General features: G+C 41.6%; 1 protein-coding gene across 4 annotated transcripts in view; it reads left to right on the top strand.

The window, feature by feature from the left end:
* Positions 1-23,608, top strand: part of LOC128689359 (secretin receptor) — a 270,899-nt gene that overhangs the window by 61,566 nt on the left and 185,725 nt on the right. For all 4 annotated transcript variants that reach the window (XM_070086167.1, XM_053777542.2, XM_053777541.2 and 1 more), the window contains exon 2: positions 203-287. In XM_070086167.1, the coding sequence (XP_069942268.1) occupies positions 249-287 (39 nt within the window). In that variant the 5' untranslated portion in view covers positions 203-248. The remainder of the gene's footprint in view (positions 1-202; positions 288-23,608) is intronic.

Raw genomic sequence — 23,608 nt, 5'->3', positions numbered from 1 at the left:
TGTGTGTGTGTGTGTGTGTGTGTGTGTGTGTGTGTGTGTGTGTGTGTGTGTGTGTGTGTGGGTTGCACATTTTATAAGCAATATCATTATCAATATTGCAATAACCTTTCTCAGTATCTGATAACATTTATGTTGTGGCCAGCTTGGCACATCCCGTTGACGATATAGCAGTGATATTAACGTCAGTTTTTCCACATTGCAGACCTGACCTTGCTGCTCCTGGGAGTGACCTGTGACCCCGGGTCACCATGCTCCGCCCAGGTCACCTCGCTGCCCTCCTCTCTGCGGTGAGTCACGTGTCACTTGAACCTTCACACAGTGTGTGTGTGTGTGTGTGTGTGTGTGTGTGTGTAGATTTTCTCTACGGTAATTAGCTCTGGTGTTTTATGTGGTCAAACATTATCTCATGCTTCGAAATAAACCTAATTGAATTTTTGGACTCATTAATAGAAACGCTGATAACTGGAGCACAAATGTTCTTGATCAAACATTTTGTTTCCCCAGCCCCCCCAGCCCCCAGCCCCCCCAGCCCCCCCAGCCCCCCTCCCCCCACACACGTACGAAGGAAAACATTTTCCAGTTATTGGACACAAGGATCTTCAAACAACTCATTGAATCGTGAAGGTTTTAATTTGCCAGTTTTAATCAACAAACTGCCAACAAACTGGTTCTCGTGTGTGTGTGTGTGTGTGTGTGTGTGTGTGTGTGTGTGTGTGTGTGTGTGTGTATATATATATATATATATATATATATATATATATATATATATATATATATATATATATATATATATGCAATAAGATCACAGTAAACAGGTGATTTCAAAATATGCAAAACCACCACTCTGAAAGAATAGAGAAATTCCAAGCGCTTTCGTGACTACTCACATTATCAAGGAACTATGAAAGTGAAGCATCCAAGGAAGCTATATAAGGGCTCCGGCCAGCACCTCACTACTGCTGCTCTAGGTTTTGGCCTAAGTTTTGCAACTTCAAAAAAACTTAATAATGTTGAAATTGCAAAAGCCTTTTGTAACTTTGAAAAATTTTCTGATTTATCCTCTGATGAAATTAATATTAGTAAAGGAATGGTATATAGCTCTATGTTAAAACCAAACATTCCCAATTGCCCTCAAAGATTCTTTAAGTCTTATGATACACTTAATAACAATAAAAATTTGCGCCTTACTAAAGCAGACAAAATAAATGCAATAGTAATTATGAAAGAAAATGATTACCAAGAAAAAATGAATAATCTCTTAGATGATACTGAAACCTATTCTAAACTTAGGAAAAATCCCCTAGAAACCGTTAACAGCAATTTCAATAAAACAATAAAACTTCTACTGAAAGGCAAAGATGAATTAGTCAAACAATTTACTTCCACTAATCCATCTTTACCTTACATGTATGGACTAATAAAAACACACAAACCAGGGAATCCAGTCAGACCAATTATTAGCTCCATAGGGTCAGTTTCATATAAATTATCCAAATGGCTTGTTGATATTTTGAGCCCTATTGTTGGCAAAATTTCTAACTTTAATGTTAAAAACAACATAGACTTGGTTGATAAATTAAGCTCCTTGACTGACTTAAATGATTTTAACATGGTTAGTTTTGATGATACTTCCTTGTTTACGAAAGTTCCTGTTGATGATTTATTAAGTTTCTTATCTGAAGAACTCGTTAACTATGATTTACCATTGCCAGTTCCTACTATCATTAAACTTATTAAACTTTGCATTGTTGATGCAAAATTTGTATTTAATGATAAGTTTTACACTCAGAAGTTTGGTATGGCAATGGGAAATCCTCTTTCACCTGTTCTTAGTAACCTATACATGGAATTTTTTGAAACAAGGTTGCTTAACACAATCCTCCCTAATAGAGCTAAATGGTTCAGATATGTTGATGATATTTTGTGTCTTATGCCCAAAAATGTAGATATACACCATTTTCTTGGAAAATTAAATAGCTTAGCCCATTCTATAAACTTTACTGTTGAGTTTGAAGAAAATAACTCATTGCCTTTTCTAGATGTTTTAATTATTAAGGGTAATGAATTCAAATTTAAAATTTACAGAAAACTTACAAATAACTGTTCCTATGTCCACTATTATTCCTCGCATCAAGATAGTCAAACTGTCTGTTTTCTCATCAATGTTTTTGAGAGCTTTACGAATTTGTAGTCCTGAGTTCATAGATGAGGAAATATCCAAAATTTATGAAATAGGTAATGATTTAAAATACCCAAGAAATGTAATTGATAAATCTTTTAAAGTTGCTAGAAATACTTTTTAAAATCCAAAAATGGACAACCAACCTTATTCAACTAAAAATATGTTGGTTCTCCCTTACCATGAAAACTTGGTTGATATGCCTTCTCTTCTTAAGACTTTTAATATTAAAGTTGTATTCAAAAATCTTGACACAGTAAAAAAACTTTTGATAAAGAATTCCCCCCAAAATGCTGATGGATGTGTCTATAAGATTCCTTGTAAAATTTGCGATAAAGTTTATTACGGTCAAACTGGTAAAAATCTCGAACTAAGATTAAAACAACATAAATATAGCATTAGAACTGGACAAGATTCCAATGCTCTATTTATTCATGTAAGAGATTTTAACCATCCAATTGATTTTCAAAAAGTTGAGAAAGTAGTATCAAGCAAGTCCATGGTCGACAGGAATATAATTGAATCTTGTTTCATAAAAAGCAGTTTTGACAATAATATGAATATTTCCTTTGGTTTATATAAATTAGATCCATTTATAATTAATAGAATTTGGGAAGAATTTAATAATACACTGGACAAATATTTTTTAAATTTTCTTGGGTAGAATAGCTTGGGGGTGAGTTGTGCAAAGGACCTATCCAAGTTGGCTCGCCGCGCGTCACGTGTTTAACCGTTGTGGGATCTGATAGTGAGGTGCTGGCCGGACCCCTTATATAGCTTCCTTGGATGCTTCACTTTCATAGTTCCTTGATAATGTGAGTAGTCACGAAAGCACTTGGAATTTCTCTATTCTTTCAGAGTAGTTGTTTTGCATATATATATATATATATATATATATATATATATATATATATATATATATATATATATATATATATATATATATATATATATATATATATATATATATTACACACTCACACTCCCTTATCTCCTTTCTTGTAAGACTTTTTAGATGTTTCTGTGGCTTAAGACAGTGAAAGAGAAGGAGGCAGCAAAGTGCTTGCAGATCACTTTACCGGATGCTGGGTGATGGAAGAGTTGCGAGGTAGTGGTGCACAGTGAGATCAGTAGATTGGGGGAGGAAGGGATTGGGAGGAAAATGCGATATTGGGAGTGAGGGATTGAAAATAAATGTGATTGTGTGAGGAAGGGATTGAGGAGAAAATTTAGAGAGAGAGAGAGAGAGAGAGAGAGAGAGAGAGAGAGAGAGAGAGAGAGAGAGCTTGAAGCAAGTTTCTGTACCACAAGACTGGCAGAAAGCAGCAACTTCACTCTGGCTGTACCTTTCTCCAGAACATCACTTCATCTGAGATCATATATACCCAGGATGACTCGAGTATGGAACACATTAGTACAGCATAATGATGTCAACGAGATAGTCAGTTGATCACATGAAAATGCTGGCCCACAGATGGCTCCAACTTCATCCTGTTCCCTACTTGTATGTCTCATAACAATAAAAATGCTTTCAAATGAGCTGATGTAGGTAACAGCTCTTAGCTTGCCAATAAAGTTAGGAATCCTTAACCTGTAAATAGCTTGTCAATAAAGCTAGGGATCCTTAACCTTGTCAAACCCTGTGTAAAGAGAGAGAGAGAAAGAGAGAAAGAGAAAGAGAAAGAGAGAGAAAGAGAAAGAGAAAGAGAGAGAAAGAGAAAGAGAGAGAAAGAGAGAGAGAGAGAGAGAGGAATGAATATTAAAAGTTACTTTTCACCTTCACTCTGGATTAACACTTGGCAAAATCAACAAATTGTCTAGATTAACGTAATCATATTTCTAGAAATAGATATATTTGTTTTTTCATTGTAGTTTTGACATTGTAGTTTTTGACTGTGTAGATTTTGGCACTGTAGATTTTTGACACTAGTTTTTGGCACTGTAGTTTACAGTATTTTTGCCATAGACTTTTTTTATTCGGAAGAAACTCTTTCGAAAATTGATCATTGAATTATTTAACTGTTACGTCACGTGTCATTGTACCGATGGACGATAGATGGACAATAGATATTGTAACGTAGATTAGTAGTTGACACTGGTAGATAGATACTAGGAACTGACCGGTAGATGGACAGTGGAAACTGTTAGAGAGTACATGTTGGTTGGTAGGTAGATAATAGGTATTAACCAGTAGGTAGACAATAGATATTGACCGGTAGACAGAAGATGGACATTGATTGGTAGATAGTCAAAACTGACGAGAAGATCGGCGATAGATAATAGCCGGTAGACAGATAATACTGACCAGTAGTTAGGTAATACTGATCTGTAGAGTGACAGTACTGACCTACAGATACAGTGATCGATACCAAGACATTGGTAACCAGTGGATATGACTCAGAAAATCGTAATGACACTCGTGGTATTGTTTGTTTCCAACCGTGTCATTACGATTTCGTGAGTCATGTTTACGGCTTTGAGGGGACTTGAACTAGAGTTCATCACGGCCACGCTAGTGGGAGATTCGTCTGTAAAAACTTGCATTTGTGGTCACAGTCTTGCCTATGCTAACCTTCCTATGGTGTAGAAATATAACTAGTTGGACGAATCTTATTGTGGCTAGCTGGCCCAGTGGCTAAGGCGTCGGTCTGGAGTTTTGTAACTCTGATCGCAGGTTCTAATCCCACCCGTGGTATTGTTTAACCAGTGGATAGATAGTACTGATCTGTTCATAGTATCCCGTAGATAGGCAGTACCATCCCATAGATAGGCAGTACCATCCCGTAGACAGGCAGTACCATCCCGTAGATAGGCAGTACAATCCCGTAGATAAACAATGCTGACCTGTGGATAGACAGCACTGACTGTCAGATATTGATCGATAAATCGACGATAGATTCTGACCGGTAAATAAAGTGGAAAAAACACAAGCAGAAACACAAGCAAAATACTGTCCTCCGGACTGGCCATAGAGACAGTTTTACCAACACACTTCTCACATTTTTGACGCAGATAATCCCTGGCTATAACTAAACTTTTCTACAGTTGTTATTATGGAGGAGAGCTAAACCTGTAGGGATTATACGGCGCCCGTGGGGGGGGGGGTTGGAAGGCATTCAAGCTTAATTTAGAAAAGTGGAGCACAGATCCAATTCCCTAGATCAAGAGCCCTTGAGGGAATGGGGGTCTTACTATGGAAATAATACCTGGCACAGTGTATCGGTTGGCTGAAATTGAGAGGGTTTTCGCAAGTTGATGCCTTGATCATCCCACCTGTTAGTGGTAGCATTCAACATTCACTTTTGTTCTTATCGAGTATAAATGTGTGTGTTGAGTGTGCAGTCTCACAGCTGCTTTCACTGTGCAGAGAAATTATTTACTGTGTATATATATATATATATATATATATATATATATATATATATATATATATAATATATTGCCGAATAAATAAAGCCTTGGCTTAAATAGCAACGCTCTTCTTGCCGAATAGGGCAAGCAAAAATTGTGTATGCATAATTTCGTAAAAATTATTCTGAACCTAACGAAAAAAATATATTTCATGGTGTTTGTTTATTATTAAATTATTGTAAACTTATCTAAAATATATTTAGTTGGATTAGGCTAAATTAAATTGCACTTATTATAATAAGGTTAGGAAAGTTTTCTAAGGTTCTTTTGGTACAAAATTACTAATTTTTACATTAACATAAATGAAAAATATATATCTTTAAATTTTAGAAAGGACTTAATTTTAAACGAGTTCTTGCTAATTGACCAGATTTGCCTATTCGGCACCACTCGTGTGTGTGTGTGTGTGTGTGTGTGTGTATGTGTGTATATATATATATATATATATATATATATATATATATATATATATATATATATATATATATATATATATATATAATGTCAACATGTGATATCACGATATGCAAAACAACCAATGTTAAAAGAAGAGTGAAATTCCCAGCGCTTTTGTGATTTCTCAAATTATCTCACATGAGAGGTAATACTGGCAGTAATACATAGTGTGTGAGGGAATACTGGCAATATTACATAGTATATGAGAGTAATACTCAACAATATATAATTTGCTGAAAGATTTCTTTAAATACACACACTGATGTTAAATCTGTCCTTGGTAATCGCAACCTCATACATCTTTAACTTGTGGTTTTACTAAAGATCCATCAATAAAACTATCCTGAATTCATCAGGGTAGTACACTCAGGCGTGAGAATGCGTATACGCTGGCGTGGCATTGATGCGGAGGGCGGTGCATGCTGACGCCTTGCGTAAATTTGTACGTTCTTCGTCTGTTTACTAACACAGAGGCTGTGTATCTAGTTCCCTCCCCCCAGTTTGTGGTAGGTGTTCAGGCGGAAAATTAGGGGGAAGGTGGGTGAGTCAGTCTATGAATGGGTCAGTTGGTGGGTGAGTCAGTCTATGAATGGGTCAACTGGTGGGTGAGTCAGTCTATGAATGGGTCAACTGGTGGGTGAGTCAGTCTATGTATGGGTCAACTGGTGGGTGAGTCAGTCTATGAATGGGTCAGTTGGTGGGTGAGTCAGTCTATGTATGGGTCAACTGGTGGGTGAGTCAGTCTATGAATGGGTCAGTTGGTGGGTGAGTCAGTCTATGTATGGGTCAACTGGTGGGTGAGTCAGTCTATGAATGGGTCAACTGGTGGGTGAGTCAGTCTATGAATGGGTCAGCTGGCGGGTGAATCAGTCTATGAATGGGTCAGTTGGTGGGTGAGTCAGTCTATGAATGGGTCAGCTGGCGGGTGAGTCAGTCTATGAATGGGTCAACTGGTGGGTGAGTCAGTCTATGAATGGGTCAACTGGTGGGTGAGTCAGTCTATGAATGGGTCAACTGGTGGGTGAGTCAGTCTATGAATGGGTCAGCTGGTGGATGAGTCAGTCCACGAATAAATCAGCTGGTAGATCTCGACCCCAGGACACGCTGCCAACTCTGGTACACAAACATTTACCTTGAGCCGAGTGTGTTGTGAATCCAGGTTCACAAAATGATCTTCACATTCCGCCTCCACGCGTAGAAATATGTACACTTCATCTATATCATATACGGTATACGGGTTGAAATATTCGGTCGACTTGGGTAAGGTTTGTCAGGAAAGGACAAGTATTTCCTGAGGCGGGTCTTAGGCATGTGATGATCCGCCACTGGAGCTTTTGGTCATTGACGGAGGCCTTCCACTGGCTTACCACTCCACCCCTTTATAAATTTATTGTTATGGTGAGGCAGTTACCTGCCAGAGTGACGCAGTATTGGTGCCAAAACTTGACCCTGTGGGACCCCCAGGGTCCCAGAGGGTCCCTGGGGGATATCCCAGGTAATTTACACATGTTACTTTGTATGATAATTTGTGTGTACCTATGCCTAAGTAAACTCTTCCCTTATCATGTGGGAGTTCGAAAACGTGGATTTGGGTAAAGTAATACTCACGTAGGCTGGTAGTACGTATAATTACAGATAATGTGGGTAGAGCCCTTACAGCCGTGACCTATCTGCTCACTCTCCTAACACTGACTGCCTGGCCGCCCACAGTACCCATATGTGAGGGGGTCTTTGAATACTGCCAGGTCAGCACAATATGAGTTCAGACAGTGACTCAGGCAGAGACGGTTGGTCGTGAGTCAACTGGCACAGTGGTTACTGGTAACTGGTTACTACTACTGAGACCCTGACCTTCATTATGGCTCCTTGGCTGTATGTATTCTGTGATTTATTGTAATAAATTACCCCGTTTTTTATGGTTCATAAAACGATTGGTTAGTTTATATGGTTAAAATGAGTTAGCTTTTTTCCGCAAGAGCATCTTCGTGGAATTATGATTTAAAGTGAGATTTGTAATAAACTTGGTAGAATTACCTACAATATATTAGGTAAAAGGACACAAGGGCAACCAATGCGACATTTTATTGTGGAAACGTTTCGCTCTCCGGGAGCTTTAAGCCACAATAAAAATGTCTCTTTAGTGGTACTTGTCTCAGAGGACTGTCTGCCATGTTGATTGTGTTTTGTGTTGCTGAATTATCCGGTTTAAAGTAATTTGTCGGTTTTCTCTTGATTGTATGAACCCGTGTGTAACTTTATTTAGGAGCAGACACACATGAGTACAATTATCATGTATATTGTAAATTACCTATGATAACCACCCAAAAAGTGATTTGGTTCCATTGGGGGTCCCTGAACTTATTTCCATTGGGGGTCCCTGAACTTATTTCCATTGGAGGTCCCTGAACTTATTTCCATTGGGGGTCCCTGAACTTATTTCCATTGAGGGTCCCTGAACTTATTTCCATTGGGGGTCCCTGAACTTATTTCCATTGAGGGTCCCTGAACTTATTTCCATTGGGGGTCCCTGAACTTATTTCCATTGAGGGTCCCTGAACTTATTTCCATTGGATAACCAAATTTGTAGAATTGCGATCTAATTACTTTTTCTCTTGGTCCAGCAGGCTGGGACTTCATAACCTCAAGGATCTTAGAGAAAATAAATGCTAACTGTGCTTCTGTTTATTTGTGAATCTAAACAGAAATCTTTGTATTTGTGAAGTATGGAGACGGGTTGGCGTTGTGTGAACCAGTTTTCTGTTGAATCAGACAATGCTAAACTTACAAAGAAGAACGGTTTGTATTGGACTGATGAAATCACTGTGTGGCGAAACGTTGCCTCAGTAAAGATTCCCATATGTCGCACAAGTGTCATATTCTTCAAGTTGTTGGTTTTCTAAAGTATTTATCACACCAGTTTTCTGTTCTCTGTGAATACCACGAGCTGTTCAGTTGTTGTTGACGAGCGCTGAGATGATGGCCTCCATCCTTACGTTTCTCACATTCTCCTTGAAACTTGCTGGAAGTTACTAGTACATGATAGTGAGATGAAAACTCTTATTTCCTTGCAAGCCTTAACAATGTGTTGTTTACATATTATAAGATGTTAATTACTAAGAAAGCCACTAGCATGCCTAGGCATTTTGGGCAGACACTGCTGCGCGCGCACACACACACACAGAGGACCTCGGTTCGAATCCCTGGTCATTCTTTTAATTCACTGACGTTCATTATGTATTGAGTATGTATGTATGTATATTTTATACATGTAATATATATATATATATATATATATATATATATATATATTGCGTGTGTGTCGTCTTATATAAGTCTGTTTCTTAGTTTATCATCGCTGGAGAAAATATTAATTTGGTTACAAACTTAGACTCGCTTTTATTAAATACTTGAGAGTCCTGATTACTTTGTGATTGCCATCTCTAACTTGAGCGATGTGTAATTATATTTTTGCTAGACGTGAGTTTAATGCTAAGAGAAGTGAAATAACCTCAGGGGGTTGTGAGGTGGAGGCTTCTAAGAGAGGGGGCTCTGGCAGAAAGTTCTAAGAGGGTTCTGTGGGAGGGGGCTCTGGCAGAAAGTTCTAAGAGGGTTCTGTGGGAGGGGGCTCTGGCAGAAAGTTCTAAGAGGGTTCTGTGGGAGGGGGCTCTGGCAGAAAGTTCTAAGAGGGTTCTGTGGGAGGGGGCTCTGGCAGAAAGTTCTAAGAGGGTTCTGTGGGAGGGGGCTCTGGCAGAAAGTTCTAAGAGGGTTCTGTGGGAGGGGGCTCTGGCAGAAAGTTCTAAGAGGGTTCTGTGGGAGGGGGCTCTGGCAGAAAGTTCTAAGAGGGTTCTGTGGGAGGGGCCTCGGGCAGAAAGTTCTAAGAGGGTGCTGTGGGAGGGGGCTCTGGCAGAAAGTTCTAAGAGGGTTCTGTGGGAGGGGGCTCTGGCAGAAAGTTCTAAGAGGGTTCTGTGGGAGGGGGCTCTGGCAGAAAGTTCTAAGAGGGTTCTGTGGGAGGGGGCTCTGGCAGAAAGTTCTAAGAGGGTTCGGTGGGAGGGGGCTCTGGCAGAAAGTTCTAAGAGGGTTCTGTGGGAGGGGGCTCTGGCAGAAAGTTCTAAGAGGGTTCGGTGGGAGGGGGCTCTGGCAGAAAGTTCTAAGAGGGTTCTGTGGGAGGGGGCTCTGGCAGAAAGTTCTAAGAGGGTTCTGTGGGAGGGGGCTCTGGCAGAAAGTTCTAAGAGGGTTCTGTGGAAGGAGTTAGAACGTCTTTATAATCTTCACGATTGCCTCGTCTAAAACTTTATGTACTGGATTGTTGAGGCCTGGTGGGCCAGGCTGTGGCTCGTACATTATACTGCACCGGCAGTAACAGTCTGGTTGATCAGGCCTTGATCCACCAGGAAGCCTGGTCATGGATTGGCCCACGGGGAGGGGGCGCTGACCCCCGGAACCATCCCTCGGGTATCCTACGAAAGAAACACCATTTTTCACTTTAGTAGAAGACTGTCGCTAAAATTACCTTGAAGCTGACAGTGTATTTGGCGGTGTACCTACAGTGTATTTGACTGTGCCTGGCAGTGTATTTAACTACCTAGCAGTGTATTTCACTGAATTTGATAGTATATCTGACAGTATATTTGATTCAACGCCAGTGGAAGTGCTCTCTCCTGGTATCGAATCTGATTATTTCCCCTCCCAGGCGCTGCGCAACCCATACGGGTTTAGCACCTCCCGGTGAAGAGGATTACAGTGCTTCACTGCGCGATGCCGCGAGCGCAGTCAGGTACAGTGGTCTAAGCCACATGAGAAGTGATAGCTGTACGATATTTCGGTCCTCGAGCCATTCTCAGGACGGACCGAAACGTCTTCCCAGTGTACATTTCCGAAGCGCACACAATTCGAACCCCCGGCAAGCCAGGTGTAAAAGGAACAGACCAGTGCTCTAACCATTACACCACTCAGGGTCATTAATTAGCGTATGTTTGAAATATATAGTAAAATAAGGTAAATTAACTTTATTGGTAGAATAAAGGAGTCAGGGGTGGAATATCAGAAATAACATGGAGGAGTGTGAGCAGCAGCAGGCAGCCGCTTTACAACAGATGACCTATTATGGAACTCGTCTGCCGGAAACCTATTGTCTGGGGTTGTTCTTGCGGCTCGCCTGCTGAATTGAAAGACTGTGGATGAAATAGAGCGAGAGAGATTTTGATTGAAATTGAAATTGCCTATTTGAAACTACAAGCCTGGTCGCAGAACGGGTCGCGGGGGCGTTGACCCCCCGAAACTCTCTCCAGGTGAAATAGGAACAGAGAAAAGTTTCCTGTCTCGTCTTCAATTGCATTATTTGCACCAAGTAATATTTCTCCCCCCCCCTGGACACCACCCAGGAGTCTACTACTAGCACCCAGGTACCTGCTTAGTGCTAGGTGAACAGGGACAGCGGATTCAGTTACTCCTCCACAGCCACCAACGCCATAGCCCCTAGTAAAGAAGTAGAGGAGCCCTCTGGGGTAGACTCTTCTGCAACCATCACAGTCATAGCCTCTAGTACAGATGTAGTCGGGGAATCCCCTCCCAGGAAAAATGTTGGTGCCATGACAGCAGTTGGTGGTGTGTCTGGATTGGCTATGGAGGACTGTAGTTCAGCCCTAGGGCCAGCACAGATTAAGAATACATACAGCACGAATTGTACCCAGCCAAAAACAAAATGGTGCAAATACTATATTTGGGGCATCTGTAAACACGGAATATCAGGGAAAACGAATGGGGCATGCAACTTTGAGCATCCCAAAAAATGCCGTGACCTCCTGTCTAAGGGAATGTGTCGTTCTACCTCGTGCAAATACTTCCACCCGGAGATGTGTCAGTCTTCAGTCCTTGAAAAACAATGTTACAATACCAATTGCATATCTAAAAGGGACCAGGAGGCACACACCCCGTACAACACATCATAGTAACTATGGTAGCTATGACAACACCCCAAGTGATTTTTTAGGGGTAGGAAACGAAGAAAGAAAATGGAAAGAGATAACCAAAATAGTCCACCTTGGAGCCTTGTTAGACTGGAGGCACAGCCAGTGGCGCCTCCGGGCTCACAGCTACTGATGACAACAACAAAATCTCCCCAACAAACATGCAACACAACATCATTTATATTTGCTAAAATGCAGGGCCTTAAGCCATCCACAAACAACAAAATACCTTTCATTAGTGGACTTCTAGAGGAGTCAAATGCACTGTTTGCAGCCTTCACAGAGACCCACGCAAAAGATTACTTTGACAGTGAAATATGGATACCTGGATACAACCTTTTCAGATGCAACAGAAATAACAGGCAACAAGGGGGGGGGGGGTTAGCCTGTACGTCAGAGTCGCTCATTTGCACAGAGATACTGAACACCACAAATGTAGTTTAAGTTCTGACAATAAAAATCGAGAACCAAAACTTAGTCATTGTGCTTGTATATAAGCCACCGGATGCAACTTCCCAACAGTTCAAAGAATAACTGTCAAAAATCGACTCCTGTCTGGACAACTTTCCAGCCCCATCCCCAAACATCTTGCTGCTTGGTGACTTACGTCTAAGACACACAAAATGGAAGAATATAAATAATGTCGTAGCAGAAATAATCCCTGGAGGTAGCTCAGATGAAAGGTCACACACACAGGAGCTGCTGAATTTCTGCAACAAACACACTCTAAGTCAGAAAATAGTGGAGCCAACAAGACTGGAGAACACACTGGACCTTATTTTCACAAATAATGAGGACCTCGTAAGGAATATAACAATATCAAAAACAACAAATTCTGATCACAATCTAATCGAAGTTCAGACTTGCATGCACAGGAGTCCTGATCGGCACAATGCATTCAGTTATGAGGGTACCTTTACCAAATTCAACTTCAACAACAAGAACATCATCTGGGATCAGGTAAACTATGCCCTAAATGAAACATGCTGGGAGGATATCTTTAATTACATGGACCCTAACCAATGCCTCGAAAAGATCACCCTCCTGGTAGCTGAAGTATGTTCAAGGTATAATCCTAGAGGGACTAGTACCGAACTTGCACAAGAAAATCACTCACTACGAAAGCAAAAGACTTGGCAGACGATGCAACATCCCCCCAATGAAAAGCAGGGGTGTCACTAGCACGTTAAGAGACCATACAATAAGTGTCAGGGGCCCGAGACTGCTCAGCTGCCTCCCAGCATACATAAGGGGGATTACCAACAGACCCCTGGCAGTCTTCAAGCTGGCACTGGACAAGCACCTAAAGTCGGTTCCTGACCAGCCGGGCTGTGGCTCGTACGTTGGTTTGCGTGCAGCCAGCAGCAACAGCCTGGTTGATCAGGCTCTGATCCACCAGGAGGCCTGGTCACAGACCGGGCCGCGGGGGCGTTGACCCCCGGAACTCTCTCCAGGTAAACTCCAGGTAAATAAGACAAAAGAAAAGAAGTAAACTGGAGAGAGAGAGACGCTCCCTCTACGGGAGAAGAAGAATCATTGAACTCCTCAAGAATGCCAGATTGTCTGATACACGGAAGGTAGTGCTAACCAGGGAAGTGGAAAATATTGAGCTGAAGTTAAAGGACTCATACAGGATCCAGGAGAGACAAGAGGAGCTAAAAACAATTAATGAAATTGAAAGAAATTCGAAATATTTCTTTTCATACGCCAAAAACAAGTCAAAAACCACTTCTAGTATAGGGCCCCTGCTCAGACAAGATGGATCCTACACTGACGACAACAAAGAAATGAGCGAGATACTGAAATTGCAGTATGACTCAGTGTTCAGTGAGCCACTAACCAGTTTAAAGATAGATGATCCAAACAATTTTTTCATGAATGAGCCTCAAAACACTGCCAATGTAGACCAGATTTATGACGTAACTCTAACTCCACTAGACTTTGAGAAAGCCATCGACGACATGCCCATGCACTCAGCCCCAGGCCCAGACTCGTGGAACTCGGTGTTCATTAAAAACTGCAAGAAACTCCTCTCACGGGCCTTAAGTATGCTATGGAGAAGGAGCTTAGACACAGGCGAGATTCCACAGTCACTAAAAACAACAGATATAGCCCCACTCAATAAAGGTGACAGCAAAGTAGTAGCTAAGAACTATAGACCAATAGCTTTAACGTCCCACATCATAAAAATCTTTGAAAGAGTTCTAAGAAGCAGGATAGCAAACCACCTGGACTCCCAAAAATTGCACAACCCAGGGCAACATGGTTTCAGAGCAGGTCGTTCCTGCCTTTCGCAACTGCTTGACCACTATGACATGGTCCTAGATGCACTGGAAAACAAACAGAATACACAGTATACACAGACTTTGCAAAAGCCTTTGACAAGTGCGACCATGGTGTAATAGCACACAAAATGCGTGCTAAAGGGATAACCGGCAGATGGGTCTTCAACTTTCTAACAAATCGCACAGAGTAGTGGTAAACAGAGTTAAATCAGATGCTGCCATAGTGAAGAGCTCTGTCCCACAAGGCACAGTACTCTCACCTATCCTGTTCCTTATTCTCATATCAGACATAGACAGAGATGTAAACCACAGCGCTGTATCATCTTTTGCAGACGATACTAGGATCTGCATGAGGGTGTCATCCACTGAGGACACTGTTAACCTCCAAGAAGATATAAACCAAGTTTTCCAATGGGCAACAGAGAACAATATGATGTTCAATGAAGACAAATTCCAACTACTCCGTTATGGAAAACTGGAGGAAATAATAACTAGAACTGAGTATACTACAAACTCCAATCACACAATAGAGATGAAAAGTAATGTGAGAGACCTGGGAGTGGTAATGTCAGAGGATCTCAAATTCAAGGATCACAATGCCACTATCACATCTGCTAGGAAACTGATAGGATGGATAATGAGAACATTCAAGACAAGAGATGCTAAGCCAATGATGATCCTTTTTAAATCACTTATTCTCTCTAGGCTGGAATACTGCTGTACATTAACATCCCCATTCAAGGCAGGTGAAATTGCAGAGCTAGAGAATGTACAGAGAACCTTTACTGCACGTATAAGTTCCATCAAACACCTTAACTACTGGGAGCGCCTGGAAGCACTTGACTTGTACTCACTAGAGCGCAGGCGAGAGAGATATATCATAATCTACACCTGGAAGATTCTGGAGGGACTGGTCCCTAATATGCACACAGCAATCACTCCATACGAAAGCAAAAGACTTGGCAGGCGATGCAACATACCCCCAGTGAAACGTAGGGGCGTCACTGGTACACTAAGAGAAAACACAAAAAGTGTCCGGGGCCCAAGACTGTTCAACAGCCTCCCACCAGCAATAAGGGACATTACGGGAAGACCCCTGGTTGTCTTCAAGAGGGAGCTGGACAGATACCTAAAGACGGTGCCGGATCAGCCGGGCTGTGGTTCGTACGTTGGGTTACGTGCGGCCAGCAGTAGCAGCCTCGTTGATCAGACCCTGATCCACCGGGAGGCCTGGTCGTGGACCGGGCCGCGGGGACGTTGATCCCCGGAATTCCCTCCAGGTAGGTAGACTCCAGGTAGGTGTAAAGAGACTCCCATGGCCTTGGATCGAGTCTGATAGCCTGCCATTCCTTAGGCGTTGCATGACCTCCAAGGGTCATGCAGCGTGAATGTTTTAATGTGTAGTTAACGAGTTATGCCACAGGAGGCACCATCATGACTGGCTCTCAGTGCCAAGAAAGCAACTCCACTTCCCCGCTGGGTTTGCTAGTGTAGTCAATTCATTTTCCCAGAAGAGGAAAGGGGTCTGGATGGGGAAGGGGGGAGAGGTGGCACAACTGGTGGAGATGGTAGGGGAGAATAAAAGTGGAGAGGAGGCAGAAGTGGCAGTGATGATGGTGGGGAGTATATGGGAAAGATAATATAATATATTTCTACAAGTACATGTACAAGGTATACAGATCATAGTTGACATCAGTGACATACTACTATACAGAAAGCCGCTTGTTAGGCTGAGCATTTCGGGAAAATTAGGTTAGTTTCTTCCCAGGATGCGACCCACACCAATCGACTAACACCCAGGTACTCATTTTATACTGATGGGGGAACATAGACAACCGGTGTAAAGAAACACGCCCAATGTTTCCACCCTCGCCGGGAATCGAACCCGGAAGCTCACCGTGTGAAGCGAGAGATTTAGCCACCAGGCCACGGGGCACCGTTAGATGGCTTGTAAGTCCCCACCTAGACTATCGTCAGAGAACTATATACATCTGTCTAGATCTGACTTGTTTTTATCTAGATACACGTTTCAAAAATAGAAGAGCAGAAGGCTCTCCATCCACCCTCCACTTCCTCTGGCCACTGCCGGCATGAAAACGAGGAGGAAAATATACCGTATCATCCTGTAAAACAAAATGGCATTAAATTTAGAGAGGGCAGCGGAAGTGGTAATGAGGGAAGGGATGAGAAAGAGGAGGAGGAGGAGGAGGAGGAGGAGGGGCCGGAAGAGGGAAGGGAAGGGCTGGTTAAGGAGGGTTAAAGATAAACGTTATGAAAGACACGTCCTAGTTAATAAATTCTTGCGCTGGATTCTTATCAAGACACACGTGAATCTCCACTCTTCAGGTTAAAGGGTTTATGGAACACCAATATTTACCTTTGCTTGTTATGGTTTGGTCTGGGAGGGAGAGAGAGGGGGGTAGGTAGGTAAGTAAGTAGGTAGAGGAGGGATGGATGTATGATGAACGGGTCAACATTAATGAACAAGACTTGAGTCCTGGAGATGGGAAGTACAGTGCCTGCACTCTGAAGGAGGGGTGTTAATGTTGCAGTTTAAAAACTGTAGTGTAAAGCACCCTTCTGGCAAGACAGTGATGGAGTGAATGATGGTGAAAGTTTTTCTTTTTCGGGCCACCCTGCCTTGGTGGGAATCGGCCAGTGTGATAATAACAATAATAATATGGAGATAAAAGGCATAAAATATCGACACGATAATATAATAATAATAATAATAATAATAATATCTTTATTTCTACAAGTACATGTACAAGGTATACAGTCCATAACTGACATCAGTGACATACTACTATACAGAAAGCTGCTTGTTATGCTGAACATTTCGTGCAAATTAGGTCAGTTTTGTCCCAGGATGCGACCCACACCAGTCGACTAGCACCCAGGTACCCATTTTATACTGATGGGTGAACAGGGCAGCAGGTGTATTATGGAAACACGTCCCTAATGTTTTTTTCACCAGTAAGGGAGATTCTACATTTCGCCTACAGTGATCTTTATCAAGTCACAGACAGAGCTACCTGGATAAAGAGTACATGAGTGTATATAGTGTGGAGTCAGGTACTGATGAATGGTTTGAAGAATTGAGACACTTATGCAACATATAGGAATCTTTATTGAAGAAACGTTTCGCCACACAGTGGCTTCATCAGTCCTATACAAAGCAGGAAGGTATAAGGAGAGGAGCAGTTTGAGGTAATCAGTCCCTCAGCCTTGAGTCGGTGTGTTCAGTCCATCAATCTTGGACTGAGAGTGTTGAGTAGGTTATATGTGAGACGGACCCGCAGCTCCGTCTCGCATACAACCTATCCAACATTCTCTGTGGTGAAGACCCGGGTCAGGACCCGTCCTGGCGAACCTACCTGTACCTGTTTACCCAAGTAGATCTCTCTGTGACTTGATAAAACCCACTGTGGGGGCGAAACGTAGTCAACAAGGGATCCCATTAGACTATTTTGCGACTGGCACACGTCCATGCATGTTTTCCTAGTTTAGTTTTTTCCCTGTAATTGTTTTGTAGTACTGAAGTTACTTAAAACAAAATATCAACAAAAAATCTATAGTTATCCCTTTAATATAATGCGAGAATCTTCGTCTTCTCTAATATTTATTTTCCCCAGTCTATTCACAAAAATATTACCACTGGTTTCAAACTTATGGGAAACTTTAAAATATCGCTACGGCTCAAGACTTTTTTTTTTTTTTGAAGCTTTCGTTTATGTATTATTAGATTAGGTAATATTTATCAGGAAACACAAGTGTTTCCTGACGCGGGTTTTAGTTATGTGATGACCCACAGCTGGAACTTTAGGTCATCCGACTGGGGACACAAACGATGCCTTCTACCTACTCACCAGATGCCTGTCAACCCCAAAACTTACCTATTTTCTGAGATGCTCCCCAGCCTTCAGCAGTCCAAAACTCAAGGAATATGACTCTCTCCTGAAGGCCATGCTAGAGAGTGTATTGAATCTTTCCCTTGACGATGGACAGTGGTTGCAAGCCTCACTTCCGGTCAGGCTTGGAGGGCTAGGAGTACGCAGATCCTCCCAGATTGCTCTACCAGCTTTCCTATCCTCTTCCATTGCATCAAACGAGTTGATAAGACAAATTCTTCCTGACACCCTCAGTGACTCAGCAGGAATAGAAGACCCTAGCTTTGTCAGTGCCATCACCGAATGGGAGACTCTTGCTGCTCCAGCACCAAACCCTAGTGCAGCACTGGCTCACAAACAGTCAAGCTGGGATAGCCCAATTGCTGAAAAGGTGCTTGCCAACATGCTCATGCAACATCAGATAGGGAGATATATATCACTCCGGGGACTTCCTCCAAACAGTTCCCATATATAACGCGACTCGACCCTAAGACCCTCCGTATTGCCTTCCGATACAGCTGGATGCCCTGCCGAGAGGGAGCCACGATCACTTGCATATATATATATATATATATATATATATATATATATATATATATATATATATATATATATATATATATATATAATGTCGTGCCGAATAGGCAGAACTTGCGATCTTGGCTTAAATAGCAACGTTCATCTTGCCATATAGGACAAGCGAAAATTTGTGTATGCTATAATTTCGCCAAAATCATTCTGAACCTAACGAAAAAAATATATTTCACTGTGTTTGTTTAGTATTAAATTATTGTAAACAAATCTGAAATATATTTAGTTGAGTTAGGCTAAAATAAATTGTTCGTTTTATAATAAGGTTAGGTAAGTTTTCTAAGATTCTTTTGGTGCAAAATTATAAATTTTTACATTAACATTAATGAAAAAAATATATCTTTAAACGTATAAGAGAAAATTTCAGAAAGGACTTAATTTTAAATGAGTTCTTGCTAATTGACCAGTTTTACATATTCGGCACGACATATATATATATATATATATATATATATATATATATATATATATATATATATATATATATATATATATATATATATTTATACACTGTAATAAATGCTTACAATCAGCGTTCATCACACAGGTAAGTACTCATGCCAATAACACTGAGATTAAGATTTGTTCGGATTTTTAACCAGGTGGGTTAGCCCCCAAGGATAACCCAAGAAAGTCGTCATCGAGGACTGTCCGTTTTGTATTCATTGGGATCCTTCAGTTTTGTCCCTCAGGATGCCACCCACACCAGTCGACTAACACCCAGGTACCTACTTGTTTGCTAGGTGAACAGGCACAGCAGATGTGAGGAAACATGCCCAACGTTTCCATCCATATCGGGAATTGAACCACGAACATTGAATGTGTGAAGAAAGAGTGTTGCCAACCGAGCCACGAGTCAACATTTCAGGGTATCTGCTGGATTTCTCTCTCTCTCTCTCTCTCTCTCTCTCTCTCTCTCTGAGAAACAAAATCACTTAGTATGTTTTTTGTCTTGCGTGAGACACATGCTGGTGTGAGGCCGGAGGGACCATTGGGGGGGGGTGTGATTCAACCAGTTCTCTACGGTTATTAAATGAGAATCAAAATATGATTCTTATTTTTTTTAATTCTAGGATGGTAAACATTAAGTGATTTCTTGTCTTGTCTGAGGCCAACGTGAAATAATCTAATAAGTCTTATTTTTTTTTTTATCTAGGATGTATTTTTTATATCTAGGATATATTAGACGTGTTTTTATTCTATCCAGGATGTATTAGACGTGATTTAAGGCGGAACTTTGTGGAACTTGGATCATAAAGCAACGTTCAAACAAGCGGGATGTAAATTCATTATTTTTAGAATACGGAGGAAATTAGTTTAATGATAAATAATAATTTAGGCCTTCATAAGACTAGTTAGACAGCGTTAAGGTAATTTGTTCTACGATCATTTTTAGCAGAGTAAAGTTAAGCTGCTAAGTTAGTTTCAGTGAAAAATGCAATTAAGTTTTATACAGTTTTTAATTACGTACAAAATTATGCCCCTTAATAGATTTACAAATTTTTTTTTAAGGTCTCGTTTTAGGGCACCTTGATGATTTGTGTCCACTAACTAAAATACTTTTCCACATATTTACTTACACACACAAACCTAACCTAACACATTAGCTCATAAATCCCCCACCACACACACACATTTTTACGATAAGCTGAGGCAGCTAGAACATCCCAACAGGATAAAAACAAAATGGGCTCTCAAAAGGGAGGACGTAAAGGCAAGGGAACTGATGATGGCTGGTCGGAAAAGGAAGAATGGGTAGAACGGCTCAAGAACAAAATGGAACAACAATGGGAGAAAAGGTTAAACGAGCTTTGCAATAACATGTTAGAGCAAATATCTGCAGAGAGCAAGAAGTGGGAATCACGAGCTGTAGTAGCTGAGGCAGAGATTGGAGGAAGAAATGGATGTGCTGAAGCAGGATCTAAAGATGAGGTCCGAAAGGAGCAAGAGGACTGAAATGGGAAAATCAGCAGGCAGCGAGAGGATTGAAGGAGGGGATGGATCTAAGCAGTCTTTTGCAGCAGTAATATCAGGCCATCATGGTGTCTGGGAGATGATTAGGGAAACAGCAAAGGAGATGCTTAAATCAGATCCAGAGATACAGAGGGAAAAGAAATGGGAAGAGGAGAGGGAGAGGACAATAATTATTCATGGGCTTCAGGAGATTGAAGGGCAGACCTATGATGAAAGAAAGCATTGGGAGAAAATAGAGATTAAGAACATCATTGCAATAACAGGAGAGAGGGACTTGTCTCAGGTAGAATATTTTCACAGACTTTGGTCGATTTTTTTCCCTCGAATACCCCAATCAGATTGACATTCAAGACAGATGTGGTACGGAACAGGATATTACAACAGAAACCACTGTTAAGGGACTCTCCAGATTATCAAAAAGTGTTCCTCAATCGAGACATAACACGAAAGGAAAGGGAACAACTGAAAGTGAGAGCAAGACAGAACCAGTGGAAGGAAAGAGAGACAGGACAGGCAACGATAGACAGGAAAGCTCAGCCTTTGGGGTAACATCAAACACAAATGCTTACAGAAACCTCTCAACCCCTGTCACCACATATCATCCAAACACAGTAAACAGAAACGAACCTCACTCCATAGCCACCACCCCCCTAAGCACTAATTCCACAATCACAGCAGCCTACCGTAATATTGTGCCCTGCCTCCCACCCTCCCAGCCTGCACCTTCCTCTTCCATCTCCCAAAATACAGTAATGGAAAGGAAGCTAAAGGTATGGTACACCAGTGCAGATGGAATAACAAATAAGAGTGAAGAGTGGCAAGAACGCATCATTGATGCATCACCTGACATCATAGCAGTAACAGAGGCAAAACTTACAGGGATGATAACAGATGCAATTTTTCCACCTGGATATCAGATTATGAGGAAAGACAGAGAGAACAGAGGAGGGGGAGGAGTAGCATTGCTCATAAAAAACCAGTGGAGTTTTGAGGAAATGGGAGAAATGGAAAGAAGGGAAACTGACGACTTCATTGTAGGAACACTTCAGACTGGTGGTCCAAAGGTGATGATAGCAGTGATGTATAACCCACCACTTAACAGCAGGAGAATAAGAGAAGAGTATGATGTGCGCAATAGGGCAATGGTGGATACACTAGCTGAAGTGGCCAGGAGGGCTCATATGGGTAGGACAAAATTGCTTCTAATGGGGGATTTCAATCATAAAGAGATTGACTGGGAAAACCTAGAGCCACATAGAGGACCAGAAACATGGAGGGCTAAGATGTTGGAGACTGTATTGGAGAACTTCATGCATCAACATGTTAGGGATACAACCAGAGAGAGAGGAGAGGATGTTGCAGCAAGGCTGGATCTCCTATTCACCTTGAATAGTTCAGACATAAGGGATATCACCCACGAAAGACCCCTTGGCGCTAGTGATCATGATGTCCTGAGTTTTGAATATCTTGTTGAGTTAACAGTGGAGAATGCAGTAGCACGAGAACAAAGAGAAACCAAACTTCAAAAAAGGGGACTACATAGGAATGAGAAGTTTCCTGCATGAAGTGCAATGGGAAAGAGAAATAGATGGAAAGACAGTAAATGAAATGATGAAAATAGTGACCACTAAGTGCAGGGAGGCAGAGGAAAGGTTCATAACAAAGGGCAACAGAAAAAATGGTAAGACCAGAGTGAGCCCATGGTTTAACTGGAGGTGTAAAGAGGCCAAAGCCAAGTGTGCTAGAGCATGGAAAAGGTATAGAAGGCAAAGGACTCGAGAAAACAATGAGCTGAGCAGAAGAACCAGAAACGAATATGCAAGGATAAGGAGAGAGGCCCAGAGGCAATACGAGAACGACATAGCATCAAAAGCCAAATCTGAACCAAAGTTGTTATACAGTCACATTAGGAGAAAAACAACAGTCAAGGACCAGGTAATTAGACTGAGGAAAGAAGGAGGGAAGCTGACGAAGAGTGACCAAGAAGTATGTGATGAACTAAACAAAAGATTTAGAGAAGTGTTCACAATAGAGCCAGGAATGCTTCCAGCAAACTGTGGAGGTAGGGTACACCAGCAGGCGCTGGACACAATACACATAACCAAGGTAGAGGTGGAAAAACTGCTAGACAAACTAGATACCTCAAAGGCGGTGGGCCCAGATAACATATCTCCATGGATACTGAGAGGGGGAGCAGAGGAACTGTGTGTGCTGCTAGCAGCAATCTTCAGTAAATCTATCAAAACAGGGCAGTTGCCTGAGGCGTGGAAGACAGCACATGTAGTTCCAATTTTTAAGAAAGACAGACAGGCAGCATTAAACTACAGACCAGTGTCACTGACTTGTATATTATGTAAAGTCATGGAAAAGATTATCAGGAGAAAAGTAGTGGAACACATTGAAAAGATTGGGCTCATACATGACAGTCAGCACGGCTTCAGAGATGGGAGATTCTGTGTCACAAATTTACTTGAGTTCTACGATAATGTAACAGAAGTAAGACAGGAGAGAGAGGGATGGGTAGATTGCATCTTTTTAGATTGCAAGAAGGCTTTTGACACAGTACCACACAATAGAATGGTGCAAAAATTAGAGGAGCAGGCAGGAATAACGGGGAAAGTACTGCAATGGATCAGGGAATACCTGACAGGAAGGAAACAACATGTTGGTACGTGCTGAAGTGTCGGAGTGGGCGAATGTGTCGAGTGGGGTTCCACAAGGTTCAGTCCTAGGCCCGGTTCTGTTTCTTGTATACGTGAATGACATGGTGGAAGGAATAGATTCAGAAGTGTCACTGTTCGCTGATGATGTGAAACTGATGAGAATACAAGTGGGCGAGGATCAGTTAAGATTACA

Source organism: Cherax quadricarinatus, chromosome 18, assembly GCF_038502225.1.
Source record: "Cherax quadricarinatus isolate ZL_2023a chromosome 18, ASM3850222v1, whole genome shotgun sequence".
Classification (NCBI taxonomy): domain Eukaryota; kingdom Metazoa; phylum Arthropoda; class Malacostraca; order Decapoda; family Parastacidae; genus Cherax; species Cherax quadricarinatus.
The sequence above is the reverse complement of the archived record's forward strand: the minus strand, read 5'-3'. Positions and strand labels throughout refer to the sequence as shown.